Genomic DNA, 15,303 nt, shown 5'->3' with positions numbered 1-15,303 from the left:
AGGAAGAAGCAGGAAGTGGCTATGATGGAAGAGGAGAGGGCAGGGATAAGATGAGTAATAAGAAAGTAAACAGAGAGACATATGACCTTGAGGAAAAGGACGGTGATAAGATGAGGGAGGAGAAAGCAAACAAAGGGAAGGTCACCTCCATCTCCGAGGCATGGCCTTCTCCCTCCCTAAGGAGATATGTCTCCCGTCTGCTCCCTCTGCACCTGCTTGTGAAGGCTTTGGAGATTCCCAGACAAGTTTAGGACAAATAATACAGAAAGCTGGAAAGTATGAAATGAGGATCAAATGCAATATGCTGCAACAGGATATGCAGCTGTCTCCCAATGTGTCTAATGAGAATTTAGCACAATTCAAGCATCTGGAAAGCAAAGGTCCTCAATGACTAGGATTAAACAGGGCCCAGATGAACCTTTTCCTGATTTTGTGGCCTGCCTACAGGCAGCTGTTGAGAGGTCAGTGCACAAAGGAGAAGCCTCCAGCCTCATACAGAAATTGGCACAGGAGAATGCTAATACTAACTGCCAGAAGGCCACGCTGACTTTAGATGGGGAGGCTGGCCTGGAAGAGATGATAAAGAGATGTGAGAATGTCGGCTCCAGGGCCTTTCAAATGGATGTCCTTGCAGCTGCTATATCTACAAGGGGGGCAGCAGAAGACCTGCCCTGGTAGTTTGCAGACAAACAGGGGTATTCCAAACTCTGGGGGTCGCAGGTCTCAGGTACAATCTATGGGGCAGAGACATATTGAAGGCTTGTGGAGCCTCAGTTTATATACCACCTCCACAGGATTTTTAATTGGGGCCATTGAGGGTTTGGGCACCACCTTTCATATCACACCCACACCATTAACATGGAAATCTAACACCCCAGATTGGGTGCCCTACTGGCCTTTCTCAGTTTATAAAGCCCAAATCTTACATGAAATTATACAACAATTGAAGGCCGGACCTATAGAACCAATGTCCAGCCCATGGAATAGCCTTGTATTTATTATAAAGAAAAAATCTGGGAAACTCAGAATGCTAATGGACCTTAGGGCCACTGATGCTACTAATGAACCTATGGGAGCCCTATAGCCTGGCACGCCATCCCCTAATCTAGTACCCAGTGGCTGGCCAGTTACAGTAAGAGACATACAAGATTGTTTCTTCCCCATCCCTCTGGCCCCAGAGGAGAAGAAAAGATTTGCTTTTACCACTCCTCTATAAACAATGCAGGACCTGATCTGCACTACCAATGGAAAGTTCTCCCCCAAGGGATTGTTGTAGCCCCACTTTGTGTCAGGCATACATAGCGCCAGTGCTAGAACCAATTAGGAAGGCGTGGCTTCATGCCATGATACTGCATTACATGGATGATATACTGTTATCAGTGAGCAGTGGGAAAGATCTCTCTGCCCTGCTTAAAGAGACCATGAGCCATTCTTGCTCCACATGGACTGGTGGCAGCCCCAGAAAAGATCCGACATAAGTATCCCAGCATTTACCTGGGACTCCACATGGGGACTTCTGCAGTTACTCATCAGATACCTAACTTACACTTAGACAAGGTGAATACTCTGAACCTATTTCAGAAACTGGTTGGACAAATTCAATAGTTGAGGGCTTGTACCCCTATTCCTATTTCTTTGATGCAGCCTTATATGACATCTTAAAAGGATGCAAGAGATACCCAGAGCCCATTAACATCCTTTCAGACAGCTTATATGCTGTCCAAGTGCTCAGAAGCATTGAGGATGCTGTCCCACAACCTCAGAACTCTTCAATTGCTGATCTCCTTGCTGACTTGCAGCTGATTTTACAGACTAGGAAACATCCCATTTACATCCTGCATGGATACTCTCACCAATGCTGGCAATGAGGTGGCGGACCGTGCTTTACGATGCTCCCTTCTCACGGTCACCACACCCCCTGAACGTGCCCACGATTTTCTCCACTTATTCACTAATTCTCTATGTTGCCTTTATGGCCTCACCTGGGAACAAGCCTGACAGATAGGGAAACAGTGAGTTCAGTTTCTCCCTCCTCCACCTAGTAAAGGAGTTAATCCCCAGGGTTTATTCCCCAATGATTTGTGGGAAATGGACATGACACATGTGGGCCGTGTGGCCATCCACGTCAGTATTGACACCTTTTCTAGATTCCTTTGGGCCACAGTGGCCTCATGTGAGGACTTTCCTTCAGTCATTAAACATTTGTATAGTTGCTTCTCCTCTCATGGAGTTCCTAATACCATAAAGACTAACAATGGTCCAGTTTATACCTCTAAGCAGATGGCCACCTTCCTCGCCACGTTTGCCATTAAACATGTTACAGGGATTCCCTATCATCCACAGGTCCAGGCCCTCATGGAACACGCCCATCGTACTCTGAAGGCCACCCTTATTAAACAGAAAGGGAAAGGAAGTAGACAGAAACCCCGATGGCCCACACAGGTGAATGTGGATAAGACCTTATATATGTACAATTTTTTGTGCTTGGATAGGGATACCAGCCTCTCTCCAGGAATGATATATTTGGCATAATCTTATAGACAGGACAGAAAATTAAGCTCCATGAAAACAGTGCTTCAGGTGCTGGAGAACATTCAAAAGGTCCTTTGGAAGGACGAGGAAGGACATTGGCAAGATCCATTTTTAATATTTTGGAGAGGGCCGGGATATTTATGTCTTGCAGGTCCTGATGGGGAAGGCCACTGGATTCCAGAAAGAACAAGGAAAGTTGCCCCTATTAAAGAAAGGGCTAAAGAAGAAAAGGAGATAACCCAGGAGACGCCCGAAACAGCGTCATAGCAGAGAGATGACCACCCTTGCCGGACTGGCTTAGTGATTGGATCCAACATACTTCCTTTCCCATCCCCTTCTATTGTATCCCATGGGCCCTATGGAGCCATTTTGTATTGTTGCTTCTTTTGCTTTTGCCTACTTTGCTAGGATGCTTTATATGTATTCTTAAAAAAAATTCTTTAGAGGTGCTTATGGAAGAGCTTCTTATTTGTCAACATGAGAACATCTGGTCTTATTAATAAAAGAGGGGGAGATGTAAGGATTAAAAAGCCTCTAGGAGCAAGGAATGCAGTTTAAGGCATGAGGGAGGACCTGAGGGATGAGAGGTTCTGAGGTGCAGGCAAGTCCTACGTGGAGGTGGGGCATAGCCTCAGGAGGGATGTCTGACCCCAGGCACCCTATCTCCCTCCTTAGTGCTCTCAAAGTCTAGCACGCCTCCCTCCCTTTTCTCGGGCCAATCCCATTATGCTGGGTTCCTAGAGGGAGGTCTCTCCTTCCCCCAGAACCTCAGGAGGGTATAGATATGTGCTAAGAATAAAGTTCTCTTTCACTTCACCCCTACCTCCTGGTGGTCTGTCTGTGGGATCCGGGGTGGTGCCCGAAGATGGGTAAGTGTGGACTAGCCATGCCGTCGACTAATGGGCATTAAGAGTAGCTCAAAGAGGAGCTACCAGGTTAGAGTAGTCCATAGGGGTGTAACAGAAGAGCATTTTTGTGTTAGGAAGAGAAATATGGATAGTTAGATGGGACTACATAATATGGGAAGGGAAATAATTTATACTAAGACTGAACAAGTAGGCTGGAACCAGATTTTTAAGGGCTCTAAATGACAAAATGGGATTTTTATGTGAGTCTAAAGTTAAAAGAGAACTACTAGGTTTTATTGGGTAGAAAAGTAATAACATGGTCTATGCTTTATGCGTGGGAGAAGAATTGGAGAGGAGAGAATTTTGAATCAAGAAAATCACTTAGAGGAGTCCAGATCAAGAACATGTTGACCCTGAGAAAAGAGAAGGGGACAGATTGGACAGATGTTGTATAAGAAGGGACAAGAGTGGCAACTGACTAGACATGTGAAGTAAGGAATTGAGGATAATTCAAACATTGAAATAGTGAACCTGAGTGACTCCAAAAATGGTGGCACTTTGGACAGATGTAATAAATAGTCCGGGAACAGGAAAAATGGTAAAACTTATACTATAAGAAGATATAAAGGAAAAGATAATGAGTTTTGAAATTAGATCTGGGACTTTGGGAAGTATCTAATCTAACACTTTGATTTTTTTAAATGAAGAAGGTAAAAAGGGGTGAGGGCCACATTTAGCAAATGGGTATAATAAATGCCACGTTACTCCTGCATCAAATCTGAGAAAGTGTGAAATCCTTTTAGAGCTCACATAGGGGATCTTGGGGATCATCTCGACCAAGTTGTGCATTTTACAAACGGGTAAACTAAGTTCATAGTCATACAGCTAACTGTGTGATAAACTATAAATGTAAGCTTCAACTCAGGAGGTCAAAGTTCTTCCTATTACATTGTACCATCTGGAGAAAAGTACTTTTATGGAAACCTTCCTTTACTCAAAGGGCAAAAGAAAACAAAGTTGGTCTTGAAGGGAACATGGAAAATAGGGAGAAAACAGTCTAAGAGCTGCATTGTGATAGTAAACTAATCCAAAAAAAAAAAGAACTACAATGTTGGGTGGGTTCTGAATATGGTACCCACAGAGACAAAGGCATGAATTATGCAAGATAAAAATATGTGAAGGAACTGTGATTTCTACCTGCAGAAAGATGAGAATGGGGATGGGGAAAGAGTAAGAGAAAAGGGATATTCCAAAGAAATTATAAATGGGGAAAAAGGATTCAAATGCGCAAAAATGTTTGTACTGGAGGAGATGTCCATCAGTTAGGGACTGGCTGAATAAGTTATTGTATGAGAAAGTAATGGAATATTGTTGTTCTATAAAAAATGATGAACAAGCTGATTTTAGAAAGGCCTGGAAAAACTTACATGAACTGATACTGAGTGAAACAAACCCAAACATTGTACACAGCAAGAGCAAGACTGTGCAATGATCAACTATGACAAACTTGGTTCTTCTCAGCAATTCAGTGATCCAGGATAATCCCAATAAACTTTGGGTGGAAAACGCCACCCACATGTAGAGAGAGAACTATGGAGACTGAATACAAATCAACACATACTATATTCACTTTTTTCCCTTCTTTTTTTTTCCTCCTTTGTTCTAATTTTTCTCTCCCAACATGATTCATATGGAAATATGTAAAAAATGAATGCACTTGTATAACCAAAAAATATTTTACATGTAACTGGGGAAAATAAAATTTTTTTTAAAAAGAATAAAGAGGTAGGGATGGGGAAGGGGATGGAAAAAAAGGATAAAGATCATAATAGCTAGGATTTAGGCTTACAAAGCACTTTACAAATACCTCCTTTGAACCTCACATAACCCTGGAAGGTAATTGCCACTATTTCCTCATTTGACAGATGAGAAAACTGAAATGACTTTCACAAGAGACCATATTTGAAATCAGGTCTTCCTGATCCCAAGTCCAACATTCTATGTGCTACACCAGTGAAGGGAGACTGCCTACAGCAGTTTCACCATAGGAAACTTGGGCCAGGAAGCCCATTTTGCATACTAGTTCAGTCATGCTTTGTTTCTAACCCCAATAAGCACTTATATGAGCAATGACCATCTTGTCTCACTTTTTTTTTCTATGTGCCATGAAAACTCACATCACCCAATCATCATTTTTATATGTAGAATAATACTCACATTTTGTATAAAGCATTTTCATTTTTTGCCTTTATATTCCCAGAGTTTCCAAATTTCCCAGTCTCAACACCTACTACTATCACACCTTCAACAGAATAGAGAAATAGATAAAGCGGAAAGTTTTCATGCAGCAAAGTAAAAGGATTTGTAGGGCTGTGATTCTCTTCCAGGTCTTCTGATTTCTAGTTCTGCTTTTCCTACTTCCGCTGCCACTGGGAGTCTAACTTAGCTTATTCATGGATATACTCAATCACAAAATAGCTTTTGTCCAATGTCTTATTTTTACTTTTTTTAAACACAAGGGTTTTAAAAAATACTATTTACTGCATGACCTTATTTATCTTATTCACTATCAATTATTAATTGTTCTTATTATCCCTGCTGTTATTTACTGATTTTGTTACATATCCTTTCCCAGGACCTTGGTACAGGTGAAGGCAAGGTTTCTTTACTGGACATCCTTTGTCCTGACCTTGCATCTCCTTTTGGGCTTTAATGGCCACTCAGTGATAGGCTGTCAGGCAGAAGGAAGGGGGTGGGGTACCTTTCTGCTGAGTTGGTGATTCTCTGTTTCAAGCTCCACAAATTTTAACTTGCTTTCTTCTGCAATCAGGGAAGCATCTCTCAGCTCTTGGATGGTGTTCTGAAGGCTCTGGTTCTCCTTTTCCAGCTTTAAAATTCGACTCGAGGCACACTCATTCAACTCAAACACAAAGGACTTCCTGGATGCTGGAGGAAGATTGTCAGGATCAAAATTCAGCACTCTAAAGCATCCTAAGGGAATTAATTCCACTTCCACTGCACTCCCAATTACATAGTTACTTGTGAGAGAGAAGGAATAATGGCTCAATCTCACAAAGACCAGAGTTCAAGAACTAACACTGATACAGACAGCAAGCATTTAACTTATGAGTGTCCCCCAGGCCATTCTCTCTAAAACATAAATTACTGAACAATGCTGGTCTGCACTTGTAGAAGGAGCTTCATCACCTGGGAGTTCCAGGCACTGCAAAAATCACCGCTATAGATACAAATAAATGAACGGATAAATAAACAAACAAATAGATAAATAAAAATGAATGAAGGAATGGATAAACAAATGAAGAGATAAATGAAAATAAAGGAATGAAAGAAAACAAGAAACTAAAGCAAAAATATAAAAGTCATTATTTTAAGGACTGGGAGTGTTTTTTTTAAAAGTGAACAATTACACAGTCCTCTCAAAGAGCATTTTTTTTAAGGGGAGTGAGGGTTAGGCCAGAGCAGTGAAGTTAAACACATATATGCATGTACAAGGTATCCCAAAAGTCCTAGTTTAAAGCTATTAATTAGGCAGCTAGATGGTACAGTGGATAGAACATCAGCTCTGGAGTAAGGAGGACCCTAGTTCAATACAGTGTCAACACCTACTACTAGCTGATTTAACCCTGATTGCCTCAAAAAAAAAAAATCAAAACGAAACAAAACAACAAAAAGTTGTAGCTACACTAAGACTTTTAGCATATCCTGTATTAAAGATGGGTAGACTGAGGTCAGACTGTGGAGGCCCTTAAATAACCAATCTAAGGAGCTTATAAAGGAAATAATTAGGATTTCTGAGCTTATATCATGAATGACAGGACAGTGTAGTGAAAGAGGATCTCAAAAGCAGAAAATCCTGAGTTCAAATCCTATTCCTACATAGATTAGATATGTAGCCCTGGGCAAGTGACAATATCTCAATGCCCAAAGCATTACTCCAAGTGCTGCACTGATCAAAGAAGGTGCTAAAAACCTGAATCACAGAGCTTACTTTTTCAAAAAATTCATGGGTGTCCAATGATATTCAATTAACTGCATCTATGTTTTGGTCCAAGCAAAAGCAGGAAAAGGGAACAGCACAGGACATGTACAGAGAAGGGGGAGAAGTTAGTTTAATGGGGCAGAAGCCAGCCCATGTGGAGGACTGCATGAGATCAGGCTGGAAAAATCAGGGGGAATTTGTTCAGACTGTTGCCCATCTCTACTTCCATGTTCACCTTCACTCCTAATTTACAGCTTTCTTTACAGCATATAATCCATATACTATCTCCTATAGATGGAAATGTAATGTTTATGCAATAATAAAATAAAATATTTTTTTAAATAACTTTTAAAAAAAGAAGGATAAAGAGCTTTAAATGCCAGGATAGAGTTTGAGCTACATCTGATAGACTATAGTAAACTTCTGCAGCAAACTGACCTACAGATCCACTTCTATGCATTTGCAGAAACTGTGCCCCACATCTATAATAATAATGCTAATTTGTAAAGTACTTTACATATTGTTCCTCCATACTGTCATAACAACCTTGTTGTAGATCCTATTATTATTCATACTCAAGAGATGAGGCAAGTGAAGCCCGAGAAGTTAATGACTTGCCCATTAGAGGTCCTGCCTGAACTCAGTTCTTCCTGACTCCAAACTTACTGCTCTTTCCCACTGCACCATCAAATAAATAGTGACCAAAAAAGAGAAAGACGATTTGGCCCACAGTCCTATTTATCATCTTACTCCTCTTAACAAATTCTGAATTCCAAACAAACTGGGATTCTGACTTTTCCCCAAATTAGACACTCTATACTAAGTACTTTATGTGATTTCATTTGATCCTCACAACAACCCTAGAAGTAACTGCTGTTATTATTCCTATTTCCCAAGACAAACAGGGATTATCTGACTTTTGAGAGTCATGTAAATTCTAAGGCCAAATCCTCCAGGCCCAGCATTTCATCCATCACCCCCACCCCATGGCTGTCCCCATTACCCTATCCTTTTGTCCTTATCTTCTACTTAAAAACAAAACAAAACTAAACTAATTAATTAAACTAAAAAAGACAAAAAAACCCTAAAACTTCAATAGAATTCCATAAAATATAAGTTTTTAGTGTGGCCTTTAAAGTCCTCCACAATCTTGCCCCAGGGCACCCTTCCATCCTTATTATCACTTTCCTGAGTCACACCTACACCAAACTGGCCTACCCAATAGGTAGCTGTTTTCCACAACTACAATGCACTTACCCCTTCTCCTCCATGCCTTTTCCACAGGGCTCAGCTACAATGCTACCTCTTACAGGGAATCCTTTCTGATATCTTATGTCAGCATTCCCACTCTACGTTTTATTAGGTCTTCTAGTAAAAGAGAGATTCCTGGAGGATCAGACTGCTTTCCATTATCTTTATATCTTTATTGCCTCATAGTACACATTGCACAGAAGAGGTGCTTAATAATATACTAATGAAGACATTAATAAATTTTAAAAATGCTTATTTTCCTAATAAAGTCTGCCAGGTTGGATGGATAAAATAAGTGTTATATGAATTGAATTTGTGAACACTAAATAAAGTTGTTGCTGAAGAGATAAATGAATGGCATAAATAGTTCTATCTCTGTTAATGTGTACCTTCAGAATGAATTAATGATCAAGATTTAAACTATGCTCTTTTATAATTAATACTGAAATACTTCTGATGAACTAATAACTGATTTTATTCCTCTGCTGAGAAATCCAAAAGTTCAACAAAAAAACTTTTAGTTCACAAAAAAATACTATTTTGTAAAATTGCAAATCCTAAATACTAATAAAAACATTAAATGACCACCCAATGGCAACTACACATATGTTCATTTTTAGAACCTCCTACTATTTGTTTGGTGCCAGTGCTTCCTAGTATAATCCTGACTCCTTGTTCATAAAACCCTTTTCAAGAAGGAGACTCCCTGCCTAGGAAGTTTTTCAGTGGGTAACAGTGTATACATGGAATAAGCCAGTAGGCAAATTATCCAATAATTTGACAGACTGGTGCATGTTGTTTTTGTCTTTCTCAGTATCACAAGTATTTAGCACACTGCCTGACACATAGTAAATATTTAATAAATGATTATTGAGTTGTGCAAAATAAGAAAAAAACCCATTTAGGATATTTAAGAGAGTTAGGGGGAAAAGGCTGATATCTTTTTCCACTTTGGCAAATGTATAATGGGCATAATAATGCCCCAAACACAGACTTCACTGGGAATAAATGGTCATTTAAGTTTCCCCCGCCATCAAATATTCTTAGTCATTCATAAATCTGACTAAGATGGCCCCTGAGTTCTATGCTACTTATACTTGAGTGTCATGGGAGTTCCCATAGGGAAAAGGAGTGACATAGTAATAATCTATATTTCTCACTCCAGAGAAAACTTTTTATTTTCAAGGGATGGGGAGGGAATAGACAAAGACAATTCTAAGTGGCATTTTAAAGATAATTAGGTCTTTAGGATTAAGTTATCAGGCTTAATGTGGACTCCAAGGGAAATGATGTCAGACTTAGTTCCTTGGGATAGAAACTGAAAAGATAGTTAAGAATGAGTCACTGTCTCTTGGGTTTACTTACCGTCTGAAAGGTCCGCATTCTTGGACAGCTGCTCTAACTCCCAGCCCAGGTGGGCAGATTCGTTCATACTCTGCTTCTGAGCAATCTCCAGGACCATGTTTTCTTCCAAAAGCTCTTCAATTCGCTTCTTATCTGTGTCCCTGTCCTAGAGAAAAAGGAAGAACATGGAGGAAGAAAGTACAAAACTCGGCAGGTGTAGGGACCAGTTCTTTTCATTAACAGATCAGCTGTTCCTGGAAGGCCAGAAGCATGAAACATTTCATAAAGGCCATGTCAGGACTGTTTTAAGAAAAGAGTAGGTAGGGGAAAGAGGATGTTCAGGTGGCTTGAAAAGAGAGGATATCAATAAGAAGCCATCAAAAGAAAAGGATGAAGGATGAACAAGACCTGATGCAGTTTTCAAAACTTAGATGTGCATCTCTATCAAAAATATGAACGCTGCTAGAGCAGCCACAGCAATATCTGCAAGCTACATCACTTCCAGGCAACAGTAATTTAGCAGTTAGTGGTATCTTAGATAGGTTTGCAAGGTACTTCTCTCACAACTATCCTGGGAAGAAATAGTACAAGCATCATTATTGCCTCTTTACAGATGAGGGAACTGAGTCTGAGGGAATTGAAATGCATTTCTTGGAGAGAGAGGATTTTAGCTTTTCTTTGTATCCTCATTCCAGGGCTTAGCATAGAACCTGGCATATAACATGAAATAAATGTTTGTTCACCAAAGATTTATTGCTAATAGTTACAAAAAATGGGAAAATTCAGAGGGTTAAAATTTGACTCCAAATCTCTTGACTCTAGGTCATACAATAGGACTTTGGGAAAAAAAATAAGGAAAGGATTCTTAACTTTTTTTTGTTTAATGCCATGGAATCCTTTGGCCATCTGTTGAAAATTACAGACTCCTTTCCAGAAGAATTTTCTTAAAAACATAAAATAGGGGCAGCTAGATGGATAAAGCACTAGCCCTGAAGTCAGGAGGACCTGAGTTCAAATCTGACCTCGGACACTCAATACATCCTAGCTGTGTGACTCTGGGCAAGTCACTTAACCTCAATTGCCTCAGGAAGAAAAAAACAAACAAACCTAGGATTATTAAAAAACTAATTAAATTGAAATTATGTTTCAATATAATTAGTTTCCTTTGTAACTGATTTTTAAAATTTAATTCATCTAATTAAATTTCAACTTTAATTAATTAAATTTAATTAAAATTCAACTTTATTTTAATCAAGTGTTATCAATTTGTTTTAAAGTTGAGAGCTCCTAGATCAAGAACCCTTAGTCTAAAACTACCTATTTAAGACAGCTTAGGACATGAGAGCCCCTAAAGACACAGAGAGAGAAAGTTACAATGAGATAGATAGAGAAAAGGTAACTAGCTATCTCTTACTTGAAAAAAATTAAATGCAAAAAAAGCACATTGTAAATGAGTGCTGTTAATTACTACTATCAGATGTCTATACCCTCTATTAAAAAAAAGCACTAAAAGGTGATAAGATTGACAATCCTCAAATATAATTTAATAACAAAACTTCATTACCAGTTCCACATCATGAAGTTTAGATTTCAATTGCAAATTTTCTTTTTCCAGCTCATGGACTTTATCACCTCGAGCTCGAGCAGCGGTCAGCTGTTCTTCCAACATTGCCTTGGTTTCAATCAGAATGATATTATCTTCTCTCAACTCCTAGACAATATAAACAAACATAATGCATTTAGGTAAAAAGAATTTCTTTATTGAGAACCTATCCCTTATCATTTCCAGTTATTTTGGCAAAGTGAGTCTAAATAAAAGACATCTAGGAAATAAACACAGTGTAGAAAGTTTTTTCTATGAATATGACCATTAACAACAATCATCTCATTAGATCAATTCAAATCAATTTTCTATATTCTAAAAAACCCCAATTGAAATATACCTTTTCCTTATCTATAAAATAGGATAAAAATAATAACAATAACATCTAAGGTTGAGAGGATCAAATGGGATAGTATTTCTAAAGTGCTTACTTAGCATAGTGCTTAGCACATACCGGGTGATATTTAGATGTTAGTTATTATTTATCCAAAAGGCAATATAAATCATTTAAGTTGACCAAGTAGGGAAGTAATATAGTCAGATCCATATTTAAGGGAAATTACTCTGGTAAGAGTGTGTAGGATGGATTGGAGATGATAGATGGGATGTCACAAGTGAGAAAAACAGAAGATCTGAACATCTGAGTTTGAAGACCTATTGACTAAAATAGGAAAGGGAAAGAGAAAAGAGATGAAAATATTTTAAATTTAATTAAAATTTAATTAAAAATTAAAATTAATTTAATTTTAATGCAAGTTAAAAAATGATGAAGCACACAGGTTTGAAATAATTTAGGAGGCCTTAGAGATTCAAGGAAGCAATTGGTAATGAATTATCTATTCAGACCATCTTTCTTTTTCAAAATATATTTTCTAATGGCACATCCATGCCTTTGGAAAATTATAAGTTCTCATCATGCGCTTAGAAGAGGACCATTGTCCAGCAAAAATAATGCCCCAAACTGAAACAAAGCAATTCTGTCTGCCCCACAGAGATCTAAGAGGGCAGGGGTATGTTTACCACTTTAACCCTGAGATCAATTGCTTAACAAATTTAAAGGAAACAATTGTGTTCTTCCATCACATCACTATTGCATTCCACATTAGGACAAATGTTTTAATTTTCTTTGTATTTATCTTTTACCATTCTGAAGAGCCATTTTGAGGTCATGCAAGAATTCCTCCTATACACACCCCTGAATGCCTTCAAGCACACACTGGGAAACCGGACAGCCTTTTCTAGGTGGACAAGAAGTCTGTTATTAGTTTTTCTACCCCACCTTACTCTCACTGATTATAACACAAAGAACAGGGTTAGGTAGGTCATTCATATCCTGCAGCTGGCTAGATGCCCATAGAGACACAAGACAGACTGGCTGGGGCACACTTAGGCTGGAATCCAAAAGGACTGATGGGGGAAAAAAATCACTCAGTTTGGTCAATGGGCAAAGTTTTAATCAAAGGGTGAAATGTAGAAAAGTAGGTCTTGAAAAGGTATTTCCTCCCTTCATAACAGAGGTAGGAAGATATGAGTATGAAACAATGTGGTTAATTTTACTGGGTTTTTTCTTTCTTTTCTTTTGTTCTGTGTTCTAACAGATAAATTTCTGAGAAGGATAAGAAGGAAGAGAGAAATGGGCTGGGAAACATATCTGATATGAAAATAAAAAGCAGCAAAAAAATTTTATTCATTAAATCAACTAGAAAAATCAACTAAAACCAAGCACAAAAGAAAACCAGAGAAGCAGATAAAAGGAACCAAAAAAAATTAATAATAGTGACAACTGAAAGAAGCTATTTTTATATACTAAATTTTTTAATTTTAAACTTTAAAATACTAAAATACTAAAGTTTAAAATTTTAATTTAAAATTTAAATATTAAAAATACTAAATTTATTTAGTATTTAAAAATGCTTTAAAAATGTAAACATTAACTTATTTTTAAAAAATCAATCAACAAGCATTTTTTAAACATACAATGCATACTGTGCATATCCTTTAATCCAAAGTGCCACTACTGGATCTGTGTCCCAAAAAAATCATAAAAGAAAGAAAAGGACCCATTTGTTCAAAAATGTTTGTAGTAGCTCTCTTTGTGGTGGCAAGGAATTGGAAAAAGAGTAAATGACCATCAACTGGAGAATGGCTGAATAAATTATGGCATGTGAAAGTAATGGAATATTATTGTCCTATAAAAATTTATGAACAGGTTGATTTTAAAAAGGCCTGGAAAGATTTCCATGAACGGATGCTGAGTGAAGTGAGCAGAACCAGGAAATCATTGTATACAGTAATAACATGACTGTGCAACAACCAACGATAGACCTGGTTCTTCTCAATGATTCAATGATCTAAGGAAATCTCAATAAACTTTGGAAGGATAACACAATTCGCATCCAGAGAGAGAATTATAGAGAATGAATGTAGATCAAACAGATACAATTTTCATCTCTTTTTTTTTTCTTCTGGTTTCTCTCATGGTTTTCACTTTTTGTTCTGATTTTTCTCTCCCAAGATGATTCATATAGAAATATGTAAAAATGAATGTACATAGGTAACCCAAAAATTGTTTTTTATTTGTAATTGGAGAAAATGAAATTAATTTTTTAAAAAGTCACCCAGAAGCCAAGAACAAGCAGGAATGATTATCACCCAAAAGCATATCAGAACATAAAGTCTATCCCTTGCAAGAAGCTTCAATTCTGGAAGAAAATCAAGAGAGATATGAGGAAACCAAAAACAATAGTGACCACTATCAAGAATTATTATAGATCAAGAGATACACTTAAAATTTCAAACTGGAGAGAAAGTAACCACACAATGATTATAAGCAGTGATTCAAAGGGGGAAACCCTCTTCCTCCTCTTCCTCACATCTCAGATCAGTCAATTTAAATGTTCTTACAATGATAGGCTTATTTCCAATATGCTCTTGATACAGGAGAATCACAGAGATAGGTTATCTTTGCTCCAACCAAGTCTTAGTTCTTTGTACAAGAGAGACTACATTGATTAGAACATTCTAAACTAGATTTCATATATATAATGAATATCATATTGCTTGCCTTCTCAGTGAGAGGGAGGGGCTAAAGGAAAGAATCTCAAACTCAAAAAAAATTTAAATGTTAAGAATCATAATTTTAAAATAATAGCTTTTTATTTTTCAAAATACATGCAAAGATAGTTTTCAACATTCATCCTTGCAAAACCTTGTGCTCTAAATTTTTTGCCCTCCCCCTTCTCTCCTCCCCTAGACAGGAAGTAATTCAATATAGGTTAAATACATGTAATTCTTCTTAACATATAATAATTTTTTAAAAAGAAATTAAATTCACTGTCCTAAAGATTATACCTCCCACACACACAAAGAGTATAAACTAGTTAGGAAACAAATCATATTGGAGTATTATAGACAACTTTAAAAGTATCACATTTCTTATACAGACTATAAACTCCCTGAGGACAAGAATTATCTCTTCTTTAAATTTTAGATCACTCATACTTGATGTTTAAATGTTGGTTGGATGCTGAACTTAAGTTGACAAACAGTACCTCACACAACTTCCATGAACAGATACCAACAGCAATAGTGAACAAAGAAGGTTGTGTTTTCAAGTGCTGACCTCAATGTTTGGAAGATCTAAGTCTAATTCAATGAAAGTCTAAGTCAATGAAAAGGACATTTGAAAGAAGGTAATCTGGGAAATTCCTGGTTTTGCTTGCCCT

At 37.7% G+C, this 15,303-nt stretch overlaps 1 protein-coding gene across 1 annotated transcript in view; it reads right to left on the bottom strand.

Annotated features, from left to right (window-relative positions):
* CCDC88C (coiled-coil domain containing 88C) overlaps positions 1 to 15,303 on the bottom strand; it is a 223,535-nt gene that overhangs the window by 73,116 nt on the left and 135,116 nt on the right. The window contains exons 11-13 of the mRNA XM_051977393.1: positions 11,540 to 11,686; positions 9,997 to 10,141; positions 6,142 to 6,326 (exon numbers count right to left, since the gene is read on the bottom strand). Coding sequence (XP_051833353.1) covers positions 6,142 to 6,326; positions 9,997 to 10,141; positions 11,540 to 11,686 — 477 coding nt within the window. The remainder of the gene's footprint in view (positions 1 to 6,141; positions 6,327 to 9,996; positions 10,142 to 11,539; positions 11,687 to 15,303) is intronic.

Source organism: Antechinus flavipes, chromosome 2, assembly GCF_016432865.1.
Source record: "Antechinus flavipes isolate AdamAnt ecotype Samford, QLD, Australia chromosome 2, AdamAnt_v2, whole genome shotgun sequence".
Lineage (NCBI taxonomy): Eukaryota > Metazoa > Chordata > Mammalia > Dasyuromorphia > Dasyuridae > Antechinus > Antechinus flavipes.
The sequence above is the reverse complement of the archived record's forward strand: the minus strand, read 5'-3'. Positions and strand labels throughout refer to the sequence as shown.